The sequence below is a fragment of the Bactrocera neohumeralis genome, chromosome 2 (genome assembly GCF_024586455.1).
Source record: "Bactrocera neohumeralis isolate Rockhampton chromosome 2, APGP_CSIRO_Bneo_wtdbg2-racon-allhic-juicebox.fasta_v2, whole genome shotgun sequence".
NCBI classification, from domain to species: Eukaryota; Metazoa; Arthropoda; class Insecta; order Diptera; family Tephritidae; genus Bactrocera; species Bactrocera neohumeralis.
The window spans coordinates 66,574,088-66,594,408 of record NC_065919.1 but is presented as its reverse complement, the minus strand read 5'-3'; the positions used below and the strand labels follow the sequence as shown (position 1 = coordinate 66,594,408).

The window sequence follows — 20,321 nt, the reverse complement described above, 5'->3', positions numbered from 1 at the left end:
ACAACAAGCGCACATACGCACACACACACACACAACCAAGCAAAGTTTTGTAGCGAAAGAAAAGCAATAAACGAACACATTGTCTCGGAAAGTAAGAGGTGTCACCTACAATACATTCTCGGTCTTGTTTAACAAACACAAAACAAAAAAACACGCGAAAGCAACAACAACCAGCTATGCAACACAATGTAGCCACACGGCAAGTGGGTAAGTTTGTACGAATTCGGTTTGATTGTAAGACAGCAACAAAATGCCATTGGAAATTCCTCGGCAATGTCATCAATTAAATGCGAGCAATGAAAACCTTCACACCTGAGAACTTAATTTGGACTTAAAATAACTCGCAGTTGATTAAGTAAGTCGGCGGTGAGTAGGAATTTGCTTATTTGGCGTGTGAAATTCTTGGTTTGTTGAATGGAATCGAAATCAATGTTGCTACAAGTTGAAGGTGTCTTTTGTATTTATTATGTATTTAACAATTATTTTATTTATTTTTTTGTGTAAATTGACAAGAAGGGTATATATGTATTTTCATAGAAGAAAGGCAATTGAAAACTTCAGTCAAAGCACTTCAAAATCTTCAATACGCAACGCATCCTCGCGGAAGTGATTAACTGAACAACAACACAATATACTTAAACTTCTATGAAAAATGATTTTTTCTCATATTTAGATATCTTTGATAATAACATACTAAAGTTTTTCTCAAAACTGCAACCAATGCAATAGATATTCAGACACAACACAGTTATCTTGTAGTTTTAACAAAAATGTAGCACATAAATTTAAAAAAAATATTAAAATTTACACTGAAAAAGTGTGAAGCAATTAGTTATTTATATGCGCCATTCTTTAAATTTATGTTATATGAAGAAGAATTGAGCAAGTTCGTGGCTTAAGTCTTCTGTTAACTGAGCGGATAATGCATGCTAGCGCAGGGTTGCATGGCAACCAGACATGCTTCATTTTGATTCCTAAGCTTTGACATCAAAAATGCTGCTAATACCACAAAATGTGTTGAAAAGTGTTAAAGTGTGTGCAAAGCAACCATTCGCTAGGGGCTTGCTGAGTTCAAAATAACTTAGAAAGAGAGTGAAATGAAGCTCATTCAGATAGCTGACACTGTAAAGCTATCAAAGTAACGTGTTGAACAAATAGTTCCTGAATATTTGGAGAAACAAAGGATTATCTATTAAAAAATTAAAATGATTGATGATGATTACTTGCAGCAGATTGCCTGTGACTTTTTTGTTTTCTCAGATCGCAAAAGAATGCTCGCAGGAGAGAAATTTGTAAACAATGGAGGGATAATTCCGATACTTAAGGCTTTTTCGATAAACAAATACAAATTCTGGTACAAAACTTGTATCAATAATTTCGAAATCACTATATGATAATCGCTGGATGGCACGTATGTTGAGTAATACTTGTACATAATGTCGATTCAAAAAAAATGTATTCCAAAATTAAATCAAATATATAATTCCACTACATTCTACTCTAAATACACTTCCTCAGCAGATATCCATCAATACTTTTTAAATACCGATCGGAAGGAAATAACTGTAAATAAACAACAAAAATTATCCAAAGTATTTATTTGGGAACATTAGCCTACATTTAAATGTTATTTAACCAACCCAAGCTTGTTAGTGATATTTCAATATTTTTCTGTTCTCAAAGAAAAGCAATATTTTTACTTTTCCTCTTACCGAAAAAGGTAAAGGTCAATACGTATATTCGCCATGAGACGATTTGGTCCAATATTCTGAAGATGCGTTAGAAAGCTACTATTCTTGTGCTTCTTCTTCGGCATATGTCATTCATTTGAAGCATAGACAACAATAATTTTTTCACTTATGTTAAAACTTTACACCTGAAAAAGTGCTTTTGGGTAAACTTTTCTTTCTTCTTTTTATATGAAGAAACTCTCAGCCAAAAGTCATCGTTTAATATTAACAGGCTCTAGCTGACCGAATGAGGTGGTTTGGAAATGAAAGAACGCTCTGGTTGGCCAAAAAAGTTTAAAGATGAGGATCTGGAAGTACTAATCAATAAAGATGTTGTTGTCAAACACACGCAGAAAGCAAAGAAATTTGACGTCATATAAATTGGAGACAGAAATACTGCGTGAATGCCACAAAAAGAATTCGTTTTCGTATTGGATTATGACTGATGACGAAAAATTGCCCCGTTACGACAATCCTAATGCAAAGTATCATATGTGAAACCTGGCCAACTAACCAAAACAACGGCAAAGCCAAATATCCTATACGCCAAAGTAATGTTGGGCGTCCAGTATTATAACCTTTCCAATACCGAGACAAAACCATTATCAAGAAACACCACCAAAAAGCGGAATGTGCTACAGAGTCGAGCCACGTCCATCAGTGTGTTTACATATGCGCGAACAACCCCTCGCCTTTTGAGATATCGATCGGAAATTTCGTTTATGTTGTTGTTGAAGATTTTGCACGATATTCCCTATTAAATACATTACAAAACTGTCATACAACTTAGCGATCAAAATCGTGTCCTTGTACGGAAAATTATTTATTTGACAAGAGGTCTTGGAAGTTAGACTTGGATTATTATCAAATGTAGTTCTACAATTTCCGAACAAATTGTTCAGTACGAGCCACCAGAGTATATAGTTTTTATACGAACTAAGCGATCTAAATCAGGATAACAATCTTCAGAACAGAACTTTTTTCCTAATTAAGTAAACTTAATTCCGCTTAAGGGATCGTGTCAGTGTGAAATTTTCGAAAAATCGACTTTTTTTGTTGCATTATCAGATGGTACAGTTTATCCGGAAAGTAAAAAGACTTTCTTCCACCGCGCCTGTACTATGGACCGTGAGCGCACCGACTGGATTCTAGAGGGCTTTCCTAACTAACGAACGAGCGTCTGGTCAGTTGTCTCCGAGCACCTGGAGAGTCAGATAAACATTTTCGTGCGACGTATGAAAGCCGAAAATGCAACATGCATTAGGGCAGAGGTATGTGATTAAGTTCTGCGAGACAGAGACGTTTGATATGATCAAGTAGGCTTACCCAGATGTTGCTTTAGCAAGAAGTGGTGTGTTTCAGTGGCACCTGGCCTTTTTGGAGGGCTGGGAAGAGGTCGCTGATGAAGACCGGAAGAATGAGCAAATCCAAAGGGAAAACGATGCTCATTGTCTTTTTTGACTTCAAAGGCATCGTCCACGGGAATTTGTTCTTCCTGGACAAACCATCAACGTCAAGTTTTGGATGTGGAATTCCTCAAGAGACTCAAGCGAAGGGTCAATTGAGTCCGACAAGATATTGCAGCCGATTGGAAGTTGCACCTCGACAACGCACGGCTCACACCGCCTTTCTTTTGAACAGCCACCTAACCAAGGCCGGCATCCCAATGCTTCCGCAGTGGTCCTACAGCCCTGATGTGGCCCCGGACCCCCGGACTTTTTTGGTTCCTTGCCCGAAAAGGCCGATGAAAGGGGATCCAAGCATGCAATTCGGCTCTCAAGGCTATTCCAAAGAATGCCTTCCGTTACGCCTTCAATGCTTGGAAATGGCGCTGGAGCTCTGCATCGACGCAGAAGGACCTTTGGTGGGTATTGTAGCTCCAGCGCAATCGAAGTTAATGCTTTTTTTTATTTTTAACTAATTTCTGTTTTTGCAAATACTCAATATAAGTAGCTGAACTGGCATGCTTTTAATAAAACAATATTTTTATATTTGCTCCAGCGGACAGCGTTTATATTAATTTGCATACTTTGGCGCATACATACTTACGTAACATTTAAACATTAACATTGTAGAATTACTACATGGCTGCGAGCAAAACCAAGCGCAACAAAAACAGATTTTTTTTTTTAATTTTTTATTTTATTTTATTTTTTTTTTTTCAATTAAAATAAACAACTACATTTGTGCGATAGAAATCTCAAAGTGTGACCACAATTGTACCAGTAAATTTATGAACATTTCACGGCACTGCTAAGACACAAGCCAAAAGCCATCGGACACAATGAAGTCAAGCGCACAAAAGACTCGCTTATAGAACAAGCCACAAGGCAAGTACAAACTGCAACAAAAAAAAACTGCGGAAAAAATTAAAAACCAGAAAGAATTATTTATTAAAGCGACATAAAGTACGCGTACACCCGGCAATCACGTAACTTCTTTATACTAATTTTTTTATGAGACAACTTTTCGGCAAAAACATAACTGCCACAACAAGAAGCATTGAGCGCTAAAAAAGTGGGTATGCAAAATTAAAAAGGAGAAGAATTACTAGCACTTAGTTAATGAGTTGTGTAAACGGTGTGCCATATGCGCGCGATTCATTGCTTGCTTTTATGCGGCACAAGTACACAACATGTAAAAAGTAGCTTAACGCATAAGTATTAAAAATAAAAAAATCAGAAAAAAAAATTTAAAAAAAATATATTTGTGTATAGTGGAAAAGACACACACAGGCGAGCTGAGCTGGCGGTGACATTTAAAGGTGCGCTGTTGGGTCAGCCGCGTGTGTGCGCATGCGCAACGCACGACGACGCGCCTTCCGCCAAATTTCGGCTTTTTCTTTGACATTACGCTAATATTTGCAATGGAAATGCAAATGCAAAAAAGAATTATAATTAAATAAGTTTTCGCATGCACCCAGCGTATTTTGTCAGCGCTGCTTTGTCGGCGGCGGCTGCGCAAACTTCAAAAGAACGGTAGCGCCAACAAGGCTTAGACAACCAGCAATGCGCATGTCGCAAATACATATGCTATGTACATATGTAATATATATGTATGTATATATGTAGATAGTAAGCTCTTTGGGCGTTTCGGCCGCACTTGGAAGATGGCCAAAATTTCTGGCTAACCACGCTTTAAAAACGCTTGAATATTAATAAGCCGGACGACTTGCACCCTTACGGACTTTGCGCCAAGACACACAGCTGACTTTTTAATGCTTCTTTTTTAGGATTTTTGTTTTTTTTTTATTTTTTATTTTATTATTATTTTTATTTTTTTTTATTCATTTTTTTTTTAATTTTTCCTTGCCTTGTTGGTCATTACCGCTGCTGCGTTAGCCGCTCTTCAAGCTTTCTTATGTTTATTTCTTTATAATTTGTTTGCGTAAAATCATCGCCACAGCAAAGAGATCTCGGACCGGGCGCAGTTTATTCAAATAAATGTGGCGGCTTGTTGGACAAACTTTTAAGTGAAAAAATTTGCATACCAGTTTTTGGTTATCGCCGACATTGTGTTCGGCAATGCTGTTTGTTGTAATCGTAGTATCTGCAAACACACACAAATATGCCAAAATAATGACTAACGGACAGCTTGTTTAGGTCAAAAGGCGTTACCTACTGGCCTAGGTTGAAAAAAAATTCATTTATATATTTTTTAATTTTTGCCAAGCTGATTTTGACACCGATTTATAACGGTTACTTAGTGTTAATTAACAGCTAATGCTTATGAACGTGAGAATGTATGGATTCATGCTCTTCAAATGGATGCTGGCTCACGCCATTTGGCCACTTTTTCCATTTTTGTCGCAACCTAACCTAAAAAATTTAACATCAAAAGCGAAATATGCAAACAAAGCAAAAGAACTTGAAAGAACTCTTATCTTTATAACAAAGTCTAAAAAACACCCTTTATTAAGCGAATACTTGCAGCGTATTTCCAGTACTAGTTTTGGTAGCCAAGCGGATGACACTTTTGGCAATCTCATCAGCTCCTTCATTTCTCATAATGTCCTTGTGGACCGCACCCTAAGCAGTTCCTACTGGGATGTTTTCGTAGAAATCACCCTTGCAGCCACCTGCTTGGAGCGGAACCGCCTCCTAGGAGCATCAACAGGTCTTTCCTTGACCACGTCGACGACATCGTACAGTACGCCGACCGGATTTCGGACGCAACTGATTTCCAACAGGTACTGACCGCCATTCGCAGTGGAGCTATCAACACCTTCACCGACTCCCTTCCCGTGAATGGCGTTCTTGGAGTCAAACCACCACCCATCGCAGACGAACGGCTCGAGTTGCCGCGAGAAATGCGAATGACCCTAGCGCAGCTTCGTTCTGGATATTGTAGCAGGTTAAACTCCTACCTATCCAGAATAGACGCCGACATATCCAATGTATTTCCTGCATGCAACGAGTCTCCGCATGACGCTGACCACCTCTTTGCATGCCCTGTCAACCCTACTCATCTAACACCCTTTTCCCTTTGGTCCGACCCCGTCGAAACAGCACGTTTCCTGGCCGTCCCGCTAGACGACAACATAGATAACCCTTACCATCCTAACGGGGATTGAGAAACCGTTGAAACAACTACAACAACAACTCATGTTCATCCTAGTGTCTTCTTACATGCGTAGAGGACGCCACTGGCATTTTCAGCCTCTTTTCCACATTGAGTTCCGACATCAGTTTGCTGTCCAAAATTACTCTCCTTAAATTGTTGAGTTCCGGCAGTTCCCACGCCGGGACTTGTACCTATTTCTTTAGAGTACCATATTCATACCTTTAGGTTAACAATATCGGTTAGTTAGCCTTAAAATAGGTATGTACATATGTATATCCTGAAAATTTTTAAACGATTGATATGAATGATTGATAAATGACTGTCTCTTGCTCTGTTTGATGCTCCTTAAGAACTATTATATGAATATTCGAAACTCTGATGCTATTTGACATGATATTTTTTTGTATTTTTATTTGAAGGAATTATTTGAGATTTTAGCAAAATTATCTATATTTTGTCGCTGTAAATTGTTATTATTCAAAATATTTCTGTTATATATGTATGTAATAATACCTTACTTACATATTAAGGCAACTTGTAGCATCTACATAAATACTATATACATATGTATATATAAATGTATATATAAATGTATGTTTGTAGAACATAAACTGTTATACAGTTACACGTATACCTAAAGAAAAGCAAACTAGTCACGTACAAGCGATCAGGCAGCCTTATTTTAACATCTGTTCTTTGCCAAAATGCAGCCAACTTCGCCTTAAAACAACCGCCATTATAATTTGAAAAACGAAAAAGTCGCGCTATATTTTCATAATTTTCCTTTCATCGGCAACAAACAGTAAATAAGCAAAGCCAATTTATTCAACAAAGAAACAAATTGATCATGGGCGCTAAACAAACGAAAATTGAGGGCACTTATTTGCCAGAGACACCTATAGTTCCGACTGGTTCATCATGTGTGCCGATTGTCATGGAAAATACATTTGAATATGAGGAAATTAACGATGTACAAGATCCACGTTCGCCAAATATGTGCAGAACACCTATCAGTGTAATTATTGCTAAACCAGCCGTTAATAATATATGTAATTACAATAAATACGTCACTTCTTTTATAGATTTTTTCGACGAAAAATCAAACCACCGTCGGTTTACAAAATGTTGAAGTGAATCGTGATTCCGAGAGTGCAGTTGCACAACTGCGTAAAAGAATCTTCAAAGGATTTTCCTACAACCTAAACGATCCACGTTCACCTGGTTACCAATTCAATCGTACGCCGATATCATTTGACGACTCGCAAGATAAAATTTTAAACCTAGATGATACATTTGCTGATTTATTTGCCGGCACTCAACCACAACCGATCACATCGGAGGACCTAAAATTGAAACCTAGCATAGAACTGCCTTCAAATAAAAATGCAGAAGAAATTGTATCCGCAGAAGAATTCATTAATGCGATTGATAAAATTAGTAATAGCATAGATTTTGCACCTAAAAATACTACTTATGAAGTAAAAACAAAGATCGACACTATTGAAGAAGTTGTTGAATGTTCAGAATCCTGTAAAGAAAAGTCTTTAAGTGAAAAAGAAGATGTTATAATACCTAAGCCCGTTTCACTTCAACGCACACCAAAAATTATACAAGATGAGATTGATCCACGTTCGCCCACATTTGGTGTTGACCGAACACCTATAATGTTCAACGATGATGACGATGAAACTACCGAAAGCGTTCTGTTAGAAAGCATATTAGCAACACTTTCGCTTGACATGAGTGATAATAGTATTTGCTCAACTAGTTCAAATAATCAAAAGACTGCCGTGGAAGCAAGCAAACCCGATCGACAAGGTCAACTATTTAGAAAAATCACACATAAACGTATGCGCCGCACACGCGCTAATGAAAAAATTCCATTACCCACACGCCGTATTACAAAAGAATTGCAAATATCGCCGCAACGTGTAGCATCTGAAAATTCGGAAAATGGGCCTAAGAATATGAAATCACTTAAATTAAAACAAAAAGACTCTAATGAAAATGGCATAAAGAGAACACCATTTAGTTGCATCAAAAATAGCAATGAATTTCATTCAAGAATAACGGAAAAAAATAAAATGATTAAATCGCGCTTGGAATACAACGATGAGAGTATATCTAACAAAATTCACATCGACTCATTGACCAATTAGCTTTGTACTCAAAGGTTTAAGTAATTCATTTAATTACTTCAGCAAAGTAAACTATAATTGTCAATTATAATTTTTTACAATTTTACATATATGTATATGTTTTTTTATGTTGCACTTATCTAGCTTATTGTCAAATATAAATTTTAAGGCTGAGATTTTAATTAAAATGGCATATTTTATAAGTTTTTTTTATGTGTGGTTCAATTATGAAAGTTTGGTGTAACTGAATCATACCTTTTTTCTGCACATTTACCTAATAAAAAGTAAGAATTTATTTTAATGTTTATTTTCATAGTAGAAGATGGGTAGATCCTTTCAGATCTAATAAATTAAAATTTAAACGTTGTTTTTATCGCAGCCATCACGAAGATTGGAAAATAGAAAATAATTACCGCTTTTCGTATTGAAAATACTTTCTAGCAGACAATGAGTCTAGGTTGATATCCTTCATTAGCTCTTAGCGTATGCTCATCGCATTTAAACAAGTGTGTATGCTGCACATTTATCAAAACTATACGTGCACATATAAATGTTTTGAAGAAACGACACGCGCTACGTTACAAAGATTAATTGAAACTGCCCATTAAAAAGGAATAAGTAGCAGAATTCAAAAGCAATAAATGTACATCCATAGATTTATGGTAATCGAACACAGAACGGAAATGCCTTACACCTAAATTCCTTCATTAAACATTAGAAAAATATTTATGAGCTCACTGGCTGAGTCAAAGTTATGCATACAAACAAATCGCCCAGCGCATCCCGTTGCATAGGAACAAAGCAGCCACCAGTCAATTTGTGTGAGTGTGTAAGCAGTTCAATATTTCTTGGAATCAGGCAGAGGCTACACTGCTACCTGCATAAATAATTAGTGATTTAAAGACATGTCGTAGGCAAGGCTGTTGTAAATTGTAAATGCTATTCAGTTTGTGTCAAAAAGTTGTTGGCTTCCTGAATTTACTCATATTAGCAGGCCTTGGCTATATGGGTGGCGTAGAAGTGACTCACAAAGCATACTTATGTATGTATTTGCATTCACTGTCATGAGGTTTACATTTTTTTATATAAGCTTAAGAAATACTTGTAAATTTCAAAAAATAATTTTTTTCTTGTTCTTGCTTATATATCGAATGTTTGAAAATATTATTCGAAAATTATAAGTTGATGCGACAAATGGTTTCGGAAATATTTGTGAACACTTTAAACGCGTTTTTCCGGAAATGCTGTTTTCAGAGTCGGTGAGGAAAATTTCTTTGAGACGGCTGGACTGATCGGCTTAAAATTTTCACTTGACTTTTTGGATTTATTTTCGAATTTTAAAATTAAATATTTATTACTTCAACTAAGTTTTATTCAATTACTTGATATGTATGACTGTCTAATTATAATGCAGCACATCGTTTCACGAAGAGGTCAAATGCCAATTGCCTACCTTTACAAATTTTACATTATAATACATTCTTATAAAAACCAGCAAAAGACAAGTGGAAAGCTAATAAATCAACGAGAATATCCAACGCGTTAGAACAAATTAATATTCAACTGAAATTATTCAATATTATGCTATAGTGATCCAATATCAGCAGTTCCGATAAATAACCAGCTTTTTCAGAAGAAAAGCACTTGTGCAAAATTTCAGATCAATATCTCATAAACTGAGGGATTCATTTGCATATATACAGACAGACGGATATGGCTATATCAACTCAACTCGTCATGCTGATCGTTTATGTTTATATTTTATAGGGTCCCCGACGTGTTTCCTTCTGTCTATATACATATGTAATGGGGTTCCCGACGTGTTTCCTTCTGTGGATTACAAACTTCGGGGCAAGATTAATATACACTACTCAGAAAATACAAATTATCCCTGACACCCGTGATTAGAAATATTTCTTTTTCACAAAGTTAGTAAATAATCGTTATTTTTGTTTTATTAAATGGAGAAAACTCAATTGTGGTTTTTATTTAAAGTTATTTATTTTACTTAGAATTGTTCATATATAATCGTTTTGTTTACACTTTTATTTACCTTTTTTGTTATTTTGTTATTACTAAGCATTACTATCTTTTGAGAACTTTCCATGTTTTAAACACTATGCTATGAGTCCTTGTGTAAATTTAGGAAATGTTGATGAATAAATCATTTAAACCAATTCAACGTGTGTGGCAACAACATGTGCACACTTTTTACAAAACAGTGTACACACGCACAAACACACATACATATGCTAAATAAGAAAAGACGAAAATATTTATTTTACATGAGAAAGGTTTTCATGCGTTATCTTTTTGTGTTTTCCTTTTATAACTCGATTAAATACATACAATAAACAATGCTTAATAATTGTGTTTCACATTTCGATATCAAACGTGTAGTAATGCACTTCGTTCAGTGTCTTGCGTTTATAGTTGGCTTATTTTCATTTGTTAAAATTATTTTATTAACCACCAGTTTGCGCTTATTATAGTTATCAAAAAACAATATAGACGCGTACTCAACAAGGTAGGTTCTTAGCGAACTTTCATAAGAGAAAATGTAGCCTACAAATTCGAATTAAAAATATACATACATATGTAAATATAAATGAAATTTCTAAATATAGCATTTAAATGTAAATAATATAGTTATATATATAATATTTTGTAATCACACCGAGCGCTAGAAAACTATTCCTGTTTAGATTTGACTAAACTTAAGAATTGAGACATTGAAAGTGGACAAATGAGTTTTAAACTAAAAGTTTGACATACATACAGGTCAGTGCATATTCAATAATATTGTTGTGATGCATTTTACAAATTTGTTTTACTGTTGAATTTGAATTTTTTTGTACTAAATGAGCTAAACGTGCAAAAACCACTTTTTACCACACTTTTCTTTTTCCAATTTCGAAATAAATTTAACTTGTTCGAATAAAGCTTTCAAGATGTAGTTCGTAATCACAAATGCACGATTGGAAATGTATTTTTAGCTAAATTATGGTTTTCTTTAGTCGTAATTTTGACATTTCATTTTTGTCAATTCACTTTAAACGAATATATTGTTTATCTATTTAGTGTATCAACATGCGTAATCACACCTGCATACATTTATCTCATTTGATTCATACAAAGTGTAGCAATGAATGTTTTTTTGGTTTTATTTTTTGTTTAATTAAAATGCCTAATTGTTTTGCAGTTTCTACGGTTTTTATCATTTTCTTGTTGTTGTTCGTTTTAATTGTTAATTGTTATTTATTTGTATTTTCATTGTCTTATAATTATGCTCACGCCACATAAATTTTGCTTTCTACAGCAACAGCACTAGTAAACTATAGGCATAATTTTCTAACGGCTTTGGCTTTTTGAGTGTGCGATCAACCATTGCAGCGTTATGTCGATGTTGTCCTTTTCCTTGCATGAAATGCTGTAACAACAAATTTCTCTGTCTTGTATACTTGCTAGGTTCCTGAAAAGTTAAAACATCTATTTGTAAATAGGTTTTAAATTTATAAATTACGCTTACATTCGCTCAATTAGGCCGGTTTCATCAAGTGCACCTGGAAGATCACGTTTATTACCTAGCACCAACACAGGTATACCCGCTAGCTGCGGTTTATCTAGCAATGAATGCAATTCATTTCTAGATGCCTCCATTTTATCCAAGTCAGCTGCATCCACCATATATCTAAGTTTGTTAAATATTTGTTACAGTTATCAGAATATTTTCACAAATCACAATCAATAGAGTATTTACACAATAGCATTTACACCGCGACAATATCGCTCCCACATCGATCTGAATCTTGGTTGCCCGCCGATATCCCAAACTTTAATAGTAACATTGCCTTTGGTGATTTTACGCATATTGAAACCAACAGTCGGTATCATATCCTCGGCAAATTGTCCAGACTGCAAAGAAAAATATTAAACATTATAAAACGACATATTTGTATAACTAAAAGCAACAACAACAATAGTTTCAATATGTAAGTATACATATGTATATATATGTATGTATGTACAATCATGCATATATGGTATTAATATTTTCAATATTGTAAGTAGGTAATTGAGATCAACAGTGCAATCAGTATTTAAATACAAACAGGTCTACATATACACAATGGATTATATTTACTGCATTATGTTATCACCAACAAATGCAACAACACTATATGAGTCATTGGCAAACTTAAAAGTTTATTACCCCAATCGCTTGATAAAACTAAGAAGGGAATAAACTTTATTGTTTGTAAGCTTTTGTACCGTACAAGTTATTACATTACAAAGCAAATCCTATATCAACAAAATGTATATATACAAATGTACATATATGTATTCCAATGTAATGTTTAATTTGATTTCCTGCATACTATTTAATATGTGGACGAATTGATAGCTCTTTTCAGTATCTTTTTTGTTTGCATACATATGTGTATTAAATATAATTTAGCCGTACAAATAAAAGTGCGTGCTAAGAAACCAATTGTGTCTTAGTGCAGAGGGGGCCCGAAGTCATGTGCGATCAGATGACAGTTTATTGATTTCTATTAAAATCGTCTTTCATATCTATATTTTCGTTAGCTTCACATTGTCTGTTTTGCAGAAGCCAAAAGTAAGCTAATCTCCAGTCATAATTAGTACAAGTGTGAATTACAATAAAAACATATAAACAAATCACAGAACAATAGCTCGAATGTTTGTAGTTTGATAGCTGCAAAGTATATAACGATTGTTATGGGGGCAGTGACGCAAAGCAACAGCAAATACTATAGAGAGCAGTAGACGCATATTTAATGAAAAAATTTCGGTGGGGAGTGGCGTTAGTTGCTGGTCATAAGGGATCTTTTTTCGCACACCGAAAAGAAAAATGGGATTGCCTTAGGGTGTCACTATAAACGCACATTATTTGTGTGGGCATTAACGAATACTTAATCGTTTAGAATTACGGGTGGGTGTTTGGAAAATGATTTCGCACACGCACTATCGCAAAATACTCACTGCAATAACATTCACGAACGTTGTTTTGCCTGAATATTGTAATCCAACTAGCGTCAGTTCCATTTCTTCTTTCCAGAAAATGCTCTTAAACCAATCCAGTATTCTGTTAATTAACGCTAACATATTGATCACGGTTTTCGTATAAATTTATATAAATTTTCACTATTAATTGCTTTGTCGCAGCCTTTTTTCACTATTACACTTTTTCCTTTACACCAAATGCGAAATGACAAATTTTTCCTTTCTTCTTCTACTGCGCTGTTTACTTGAGGAGAAGAAGAAGAATTTTCGTGTTTGACAACGATGACATTTACCAAAAAGTAATGCCAACTTTTAAAAAAAGGGAAAAACAACGGGGATCCACAAAACAAAAGTTTTATTTTTTATAATTTGTTTAGTGGTTCTGATCATGTTATATTTGTGTAGCAAATGAATATTCGAAAGCAAATAAATTTTACTTATCCAAATCTTAACAAAACAAGCTTAACTAAGCAGCTATAGGATAGGTTTTAAGCACATGAAGTGGAACCTAACTGAATCTTTATCGACTTTTGTTCAAAATAGAATCTTCAAGCATAAAATATATTTTACTATTTAATCATTAATAAAAATATAAGATTACTCCTATAACTACTTTTCAAGTAATAAGACGCTATTACACATACTATTTCTTTATTCACTGCCCACATATTTTTCCAGCAGTTCTTGTTTTCGTTTCTTCAACAATGCTTCCTCAATATCTTTTTGCGTTGGAACAGGAACATGTGCGGTGAATCGCGGTGCCAACATTTCCAAAGGATCATTACCCACTTCAGTATTTGATACTGTTTTACGTGCATCAGCATCATCGTCGTTGTCATCAGCAGGCGTCTTTAATGAACCATATATTTCCTCTTCTTCTTCTTCATCAACATGACCATCCCGTGCCATTTTCTCTTTCCATTCTTGAAGAGCTTTTTGTATCGCTATACGTTCAATGCGCTCTTCCATCGGAATTAAAGTTCCGTCATCATCATCTCTATAACCATAATATTCCGCATCTATATCTCTCATCAACTCAGCACGTGTTTTACGCTGTGGTGCTGGTGGTTCTTGTTCAAAGAGTTCACGCACTCCGGGTAGATCTTTAGCAGCACCAAAATATTTATAACCGCGATTTCCTGGAACTTCACGTCCTTCCGCATCAAACATCTTTGGTCCATAACGGCGATAATGAGGACCACCTAAAGCAGAAATTTGGTTTTCCCAATGTCGCTTTTCACGCAGTAGCTTATTTATTTCATCATTTAAATCTCGTATCCGAAATTCTCCCAAACCGGCTAAAATTTGAAAACGTAAAAATTGCTTTAGCATTTACTTTAACTAATTACAAACAATGACTTACCATTTTGTATTTGGGCTACCTTCTTAGATATTTCGCGAATGATCTCTAGGCGATATTTTTCACATTTTGGTAAACTAGTGCACTCTGAAGCTAGGTACGGTCGTCTATCTTTTTCTCCAGATTCGGCTTCCTTAGCTGCGCGCCAACGCGCCAATGTGGTCCTAAAAACGGAACAGACGACCAATATATTTTTACATACATGCTAAAAGTGAAAATTACTTACATTGCTTTCTCAGCATTACGTGCCTGGAATGTAAAAATTTATTAATATTATAATTCAATAAAATCATTATTAATAATTACCATTTCTACGATTTATAAAAAACAGCCAACAGATTTCTAATCGTATAAAAATTTACTTTTGTTTTCGGTAAATATTACCTTCTTCTTATCCACAGAATTTACCGCCGGTCACGATAGATTTAAACATATGGTTCAGCATGAAGCATGTGAATAAATAGAATAGATACGTTTTCTTAATGTCTGGTTAGCAGCAATCTGTCAGTTAAGTTCTGGTTAAAAAAATGGTTTTTCACCAAAAGAAGGAGTCTTGATTAAGTTAACTGAACTTAACTGACAAATTGTTGTTAAACAGGCATTGAGGAAACGACCCTAACCAAGTTCCATGAAATGGGAAAAGTTCTTTTATTGTAGGAGAAAAAAACATTTCTCCGATTATTTAGTTTTCACTAAGCGGGACCAATGTAATCTATCAAATTATTTCCCACTGATTAACTAAAACAACTGTTTAACTTAATATGTGACCCTATTCTTACAAGGTAACAGAAACAAGTTTTATATATTTAAATTACAAAAAAATATAAAGTTGTTTAAGAATTAATGTAGTTTTTATATTTTGTACTCACATTTTCACAAATTTAGTTTGATGATGTTTATTTAAGTATGATCAGCGCAAATCTCCTTAATGCGCACATTTCATTACTTTTAGTACATTCTATAGTGAATACTGGGTGCATATTCCCGCCTGTTTTAAAATCGATTGACAGCGTCTGCGAATATTTGTACTGAGGTTGCAAAAAACATTGTAAATTCGTGTAAGACTACGTATATTTGAGAAATTTTTCGTAAAGTAAAATACAATTGAAAATAATTGAAGTTAGCTTTTTGTTCATTAAATTAAAAAAATATATAGTAAAATATGACAGGCATAGCTTCTTTATCCACCGGCGTTATAGAGGTAAAAGTTCTCTTCCAACATTGTGAAATAAAAGAAAATGCATTGATACATATTTGCAAATGTATTTAATTTTATTAAACTTTTTTTTAGCGCATTATGCGAGGCGAGGAAGTAGAAAAGCCTGTTTTGCAAATTCTGGGAACAAAGAAAATTACCGGCGGCGAAACCGATCGTTTGCGTCTACTTATTTCAGATGGAAAATTTATCAACAGTTATTCCATGTTAGCAACTCAACTCAATCATTTGCATGCGGAAGGCAAACTCTCGGAATATACAATAGTGCGAGTTGACAAATATATAACATCGGTGGTCAACGGCAAAGATGCCGGAAAGTATGTGTATCAACTTGTGTCTTAAGCCTTATTTTAAAAATTATTTTTTTAGGCGTGTGCTCATAATACTGGAATTGAGTGTATTGAATCCGGGGACTGAAGTTGGTAAAAAGATAGGTACACCAGTCTCGTATACCGAAGAAGCCGCAGCACAAAGTAAAGCGAGTGCAAACAACAGTAATGCTGCTACGAAACCTACGGCAACAAGTGCTGCAAAGAAAGCTGATACCAAGCCATCTCTTTACAACAACAATAATAACAACACTCTAAACCAATCATTAACCGCGGGTCTTACTCATCCTATCTCTAGCTTAAGTCCATACCAGAATAAATGGGTTATTAAGGCGCGTGTTACGGCAAAAGGTCCAATGCGCACCTGGAGTAATGCAAAGGGCGAAGGTAAACTTTTTAGCATGGATTTAATGGATGAATCTGGAGAGATACGCGCAACCGCGTTCCGTGAACAAGCTGAGAAATATTATGATATAATTGAAGTTGACCGCGTTTACTATATATCGAAATGCCAACTGAAGCCTGCTAACAAACAGTTTACCACGTTGAAAAATGACTATGAAATGACACTAACTGGTGAAACTCAAATCCAAGAATGCGAGGAAGACGACAATGATATACCGGAAATTAAATACGATTTAGTTCCTATATCTCAATTAGCGAACCTAGAGGCGCGTACGAGTGTTGGTAAGTTGCAATGTGCGAAACTATTGATAAAATACACTTCACATTTTTTTTTCCAGATACGATTGGTATTTGCAAAGACGTTGGTGAACTACAAACATTTACCTCTCGCACTACCAATAAGGAATTCAAAAAACGTGAACTGACACTGGTTGACTCCAGCAATGCTGCAGTAAGCTGAAATAATAAAATATAGTTATGTAAGTAACCTTGTTAATTTTTAGGTGAATTTAACATTATGGGGCGAAGATGCGGTTAACTTCGATGGCTACGTGCAACCAGTGATTTTAGTTAAAGGTGCACGCGTGACTGAATTTAATGGCGGTAAAAGTATAAGCATGGGCAGTGGCTCGGTTATGAAAATAAACCCAGACATACCGGAAGGTCATAAGCTTCGTGGCTGGTTCGATAACGGCGGCGGTGAACACATTTCAAATATGATTTCCACCAGGTTTGTTGTTGGTGAAAATTACTTTAATTTTTTTTAATTACATAGTGTAACCTATAAAATTTAGAACCGGTGGTGCTGGCGGTGGTTATAGCACCGAGTGGTTAACGTTTCACGAGGCACGCAGCCGGAATTTGGGCTCTGGTGACAAGCCAGATTATTTCCAATGCAAAGCTGTTGTGCATATAGTTAAATGTCAGAATGCATTCTACAAGGCATGTCCGCAAGCGGATTGCAACAAGAAGGTTATCGACGAGAATAACGGACATTATCGTTGCGAGCGTTGTAATGCCGTCTTCCCAAACTTCAAATACAGGCTACTAATTAATGTGAGTTTCTTAATTTTGCTAGTGTTGTATATTTCATTGTCTAAATGTTTTGGTTTCGCCATGTCAGATGAGCATTGGCGATTGGACATCAAATCGTTGGGTTACTTGCTTCAGCGAAGTGGCTGAACAACTGTTGAAGCGTTCGTCACAGGAAATCGGTGATTTACTCGAAAACAATCCCCCAGAAGGTGAAGATGTGCTCTCATCAATTAACTTCAATTCGTATATATTTAAATTGCGCAGCAAAGTGGAACAGTTTGGTGTAAGTACAACGCGGCTATTCGTTTTTCTTCATTACTTATTTTTTGTTTTTTATTTTTATTTTTCAGGATATGCAACGGAATAAGCTGACAGTTCAATCTGTCGCACCATTGGATTACAAGGAATACAATAAGTATTTGATAAACAACCTTAAAGAGTTAACTGGCATTAACAAAAATTAATTCAGCTTGGAATTGTTTACGTGAATATTATTTATGTTTATTTCTATCTGTACATGTTAAATGTTAATACAAACTTATTTTTAATTCTTAAAGCACTTTTTCAATACAAAAATAAATTTAAGCTAAATGGATTTGTTCAAAAAATAATTAGTGTTGGGGGATTACAGTTACAACATATCTATCTATCTCTCTACAGTTACAACAACATATTCCAATCAAGGGCTGTTATTTAGAGGATCTAACCCAGTGTGGATCGGTAAGTAATAATAATAAGTACCACGTTCGTTCATGTATCATATGACAGTAGGGTTTAATTAACTGCCCGGATTTTCAACCTGCCAAGGACTGTAAGCTCACTAGCAATCTTCCAAAAATACTTCGATAATGTTTTCTGTCACTGCCATAAACCAAAACTTAAGAAGAGTTTGGGTTTATGACGTTCTTAGTACTGACTGACAAAAGTCACAACGACTGCCTTCGTTTTATTGATTAATCGTTCATATTTTGACGTATTGACTTACGACTTATGACCAACTCGAATCAACTAGCAAAATGGATTATCTTATTTTAGTCGGGAGAGGTTAGGTTTCATATAAAAATCAGAGAAAGGTCGAATAGTAGTTGGTGATTCTGGTTTTCAACGCAGGCAAGAACGAGCGGCCATTGCTTCCGACTACTGGCGACAGAAAAGCTATTGGGGTAATGTTAGTGGGCGAAGATCCTCGACGCCTTGCAGTCGCTTGAAAAGAAGTACTCTCAAAACTACTGTTAACTAACCCTAATTTCTATTAGACCAAGAACTACCAACTCGGCACGCCTAAATATGATTATGTCCCTACATCAACAACAGAATAGAGCAGACAAATCTTTCAAATCTATTTAATCCCAAAATCAAAATTAAAAAGCAAAGATTTGCATATTTCTAATTGAAGCACTATAGTTAAAAGCTAGACACAGAGCAAACTGTCTTGTTATTTAATACAAATTAGCTTTCCTCTTCACAGGATAACCAAATTGTTGAACACAAAGTACGCAAATGCGAAAAAAGTAAATCCCAAGAAATTTCCTTTTATAATTTTTAATTTTAAGCTTGGAATTAAACATTTTGTAATCCGATTTTATTGATTTAAAAAGTATGCAAAATTAAAAAAAAAAAAAAAACAATTTAAGCCAAAAGTTTTTCTTTTTTTAATTATTCATATACTTGGACTAAAACTTTTTTCAATTCGATTTTATGTACTAAAATTTTTTTTTTAATTTGTTTTTATTTTAGTTTTTAATTTCTTGGAATTAAAATTAAAAAAACCCGGATTTTCTTTACTTTAATTATACGTATTAATTGAGATTAAAACTTGTTTCAATTCGATTTTTGGGATTAAAGAGTTTTTTTAATTTTATTTTTGAATTGAAACTTTTTTAATCCGTTTTTTGGATTAAATATGGTTTTTATTTTGTATTTTAGGTTAATTTTTTGGATTTTATTTATTTAATTTTTTGATTTTTTTTATTTATTTTTATTTAATTTTTTGAAATGAAAATTTATGAAAAGATTTTATTCAAGACAAATTTAATGCCAAAAACTATTTTATTCTTTTTAATTATACATTGTACATGCATAAACTTGGGATTAAATCTTTTTCAATCCGATCTTTGGGATTCAATTTTTTTTTTGAATTTTTTTTTTTATTTTTTTGGGAAAATATATTTTTTATTTTGAAGTTGTTTGTAATTAAAAATTTGAAAAATTTGTATTTTTGAAAAATGTTTAATCCCAAAAAACTTTCCTTTTTAAATTTTTAATTATAATTTTTCTTAATCCTATTTTTGGGATTAGAAATTACTTTAATTAAAAAAAATTGTATCTCAAAAATCGGATTAAAAATAAAATTTATTTATTTAAAATAAACATTTATTTTCTGAACAACAATTGTATTTCCTGAACGAATAATAAGAAAAATAAGTAAACCCCAAAAATTTTTATTAAAAATAAAATTAATAAATAAATTGGAGGGAAATAAAACTGTTGTTGTTGTTCAGGAAATAACTGTTTTTT

The 20,321-nt window shown here is 34.3% G+C and overlaps 4 protein-coding genes across 4 annotated transcripts; 2 read left to right on the top strand and 2 right to left on the bottom strand.

Annotated features, from left to right (window-relative positions):
• The first annotated feature begins 7,028 nt into the window (after positions 1 to 7,028).
• LOC126766788 (uncharacterized) lies at positions 7,029 to 8,726 on the top strand. The gene is made up of 2 exons (XM_050484501.1): positions 7,029 to 7,308; positions 7,376 to 8,726. Exons 1-2 carry the CDS (start codon positions 7,141 to 7,143, stop codon positions 8,450 to 8,452), a joined length of 1,245 nt encoding a protein of 414 aa, XP_050340458.1. The 5' UTR covers positions 7,029 to 7,140; the 3' UTR covers positions 8,453 to 8,726.
• Positions 8,727 to 10,407: 1,681 nt separating this feature from the next.
• Positions 10,408 to 13,710, bottom strand: LOC126766926 (ADP-ribosylation factor-like protein 8). Its single transcript, XM_050484589.1, has 4 exons — positions 13,439 to 13,710; positions 12,192 to 12,346; positions 11,961 to 12,122; positions 10,408 to 11,903 (listed from the first exon to the last, which is right to left on the bottom strand). The coding sequence occupies exons 1-4, from the start codon at positions 13,559 to 13,561 to the stop codon at positions 11,783 to 11,785; spliced, it is 561 nt and encodes a 186-aa protein (XP_050340546.1). The 5' UTR covers positions 13,562 to 13,710; the 3' UTR covers positions 10,408 to 11,782.
• Positions 13,711 to 14,019: 309 nt separating this feature from the next.
• On the bottom strand, positions 14,020 to 15,236 carry LOC126766897 (pre-mRNA-splicing factor ISY1 homolog). The gene is made up of 4 exons (XM_050484572.1): positions 15,126 to 15,236; positions 15,046 to 15,068; positions 14,823 to 14,983; positions 14,020 to 14,757 (listed from the first exon to the last, which is right to left on the bottom strand). The coding sequence occupies exons 1-4, from the start codon at positions 15,126 to 15,128 to the stop codon at positions 14,111 to 14,113; spliced, it is 834 nt and encodes a 277-aa protein (XP_050340529.1). The 5' UTR covers positions 15,129 to 15,236; the 3' UTR covers positions 14,020 to 14,110.
• Positions 15,237 to 15,813: 577 nt separating this feature from the next.
• LOC126766708 (replication protein A 70 kDa DNA-binding subunit) lies at positions 15,814 to 18,399 on the top strand. The gene is made up of 8 exons (XM_050484440.1): positions 15,814 to 16,020; positions 16,111 to 16,352; positions 16,405 to 17,051; positions 17,108 to 17,220; positions 17,273 to 17,499; positions 17,564 to 17,825; positions 17,893 to 18,087; positions 18,155 to 18,399. Exons 1-8 carry the CDS (start codon positions 15,982 to 15,984, stop codon positions 18,266 to 18,268), a joined length of 1,839 nt encoding a protein of 612 aa, XP_050340397.1. The 5' UTR covers positions 15,814 to 15,981; the 3' UTR covers positions 18,269 to 18,399.
• The last annotated feature ends 1,922 nt before the right edge of the window (positions 18,400 to 20,321 follow it).

What these genes read in the sequence shown, in the direction of transcription:
- LOC126766788 (XM_050484501.1), top strand. Translation starts at nt 7,141, where the DNA reads ATGGGCGCTAAACAAACGAAAATTGAGGGCACTTATTTGCCAGAGACA. An exon ending in TGTGCAGAACACCTATCAGT is followed by an intron (nt 7,309 to 7,375) that starts GTAATTATTGCT and finishes CTTCTTTTATAG; the next exon opens with ATTTTTTCGACGAAAAATCA.
- LOC126766897 (XM_050484572.1), bottom strand. An exon ending in CGTAATGCTGAGAAAGCAAT is followed by an intron (nt 14,984 to 15,045) that starts GTAAGTAATTTT and finishes TTCCGTTTTTAG; the next exon opens with GACCACATTGGCGCGTTGGC. An exon ending in GGTAGCCCAAATACAAAATG is followed by an intron (nt 14,758 to 14,822) that starts GTAAGTCATTGT and finishes TTCAAATTTTAG; the next exon opens with CCGGTTTGGGAGAATTTCGG.
- LOC126766926 (XM_050484589.1), bottom strand. Translation starts at nt 13,561, where the DNA reads ATGTTAGCGTTAATTAACAGAATACTGGATTGGTTTAAGAGCATTTTC. An exon ending in CGTTCGTGAATGTTATTGCA is followed by an intron (nt 12,347 to 13,438) that starts GTGAGTATTTTG and finishes TTTTCTTTGCAG; the next exon opens with TCTGGACAATTTGCCGAGGA. An exon ending in CGCGGTGTAAATGCTATTGT is followed by an intron (nt 12,123 to 12,191) that starts GTAAATACTCTA and finishes TAACAAACTTAG; the next exon opens with ATATATGGTGGATGCAGCTG.
- LOC126766708 (XM_050484440.1), top strand. Translation starts at nt 15,982, where the DNA reads ATGACAGGCATAGCTTCTTTATCCACCGGCGTTATAGAG. An exon ending in AACGGCAAAGATGCCGGAAA is followed by an intron (nt 16,353 to 16,404) that starts GTATGTGTATCA and finishes TTATTTTTTTAG; the next exon opens with GCGTGTGCTCATAATACTGG. An exon ending in TTGACTCCAGCAATGCTGCA is followed by an intron (nt 17,221 to 17,272) that starts GTAAGCTGAAAT and finishes GTTAATTTTTAG; the next exon opens with GTGAATTTAACATTATGGGG.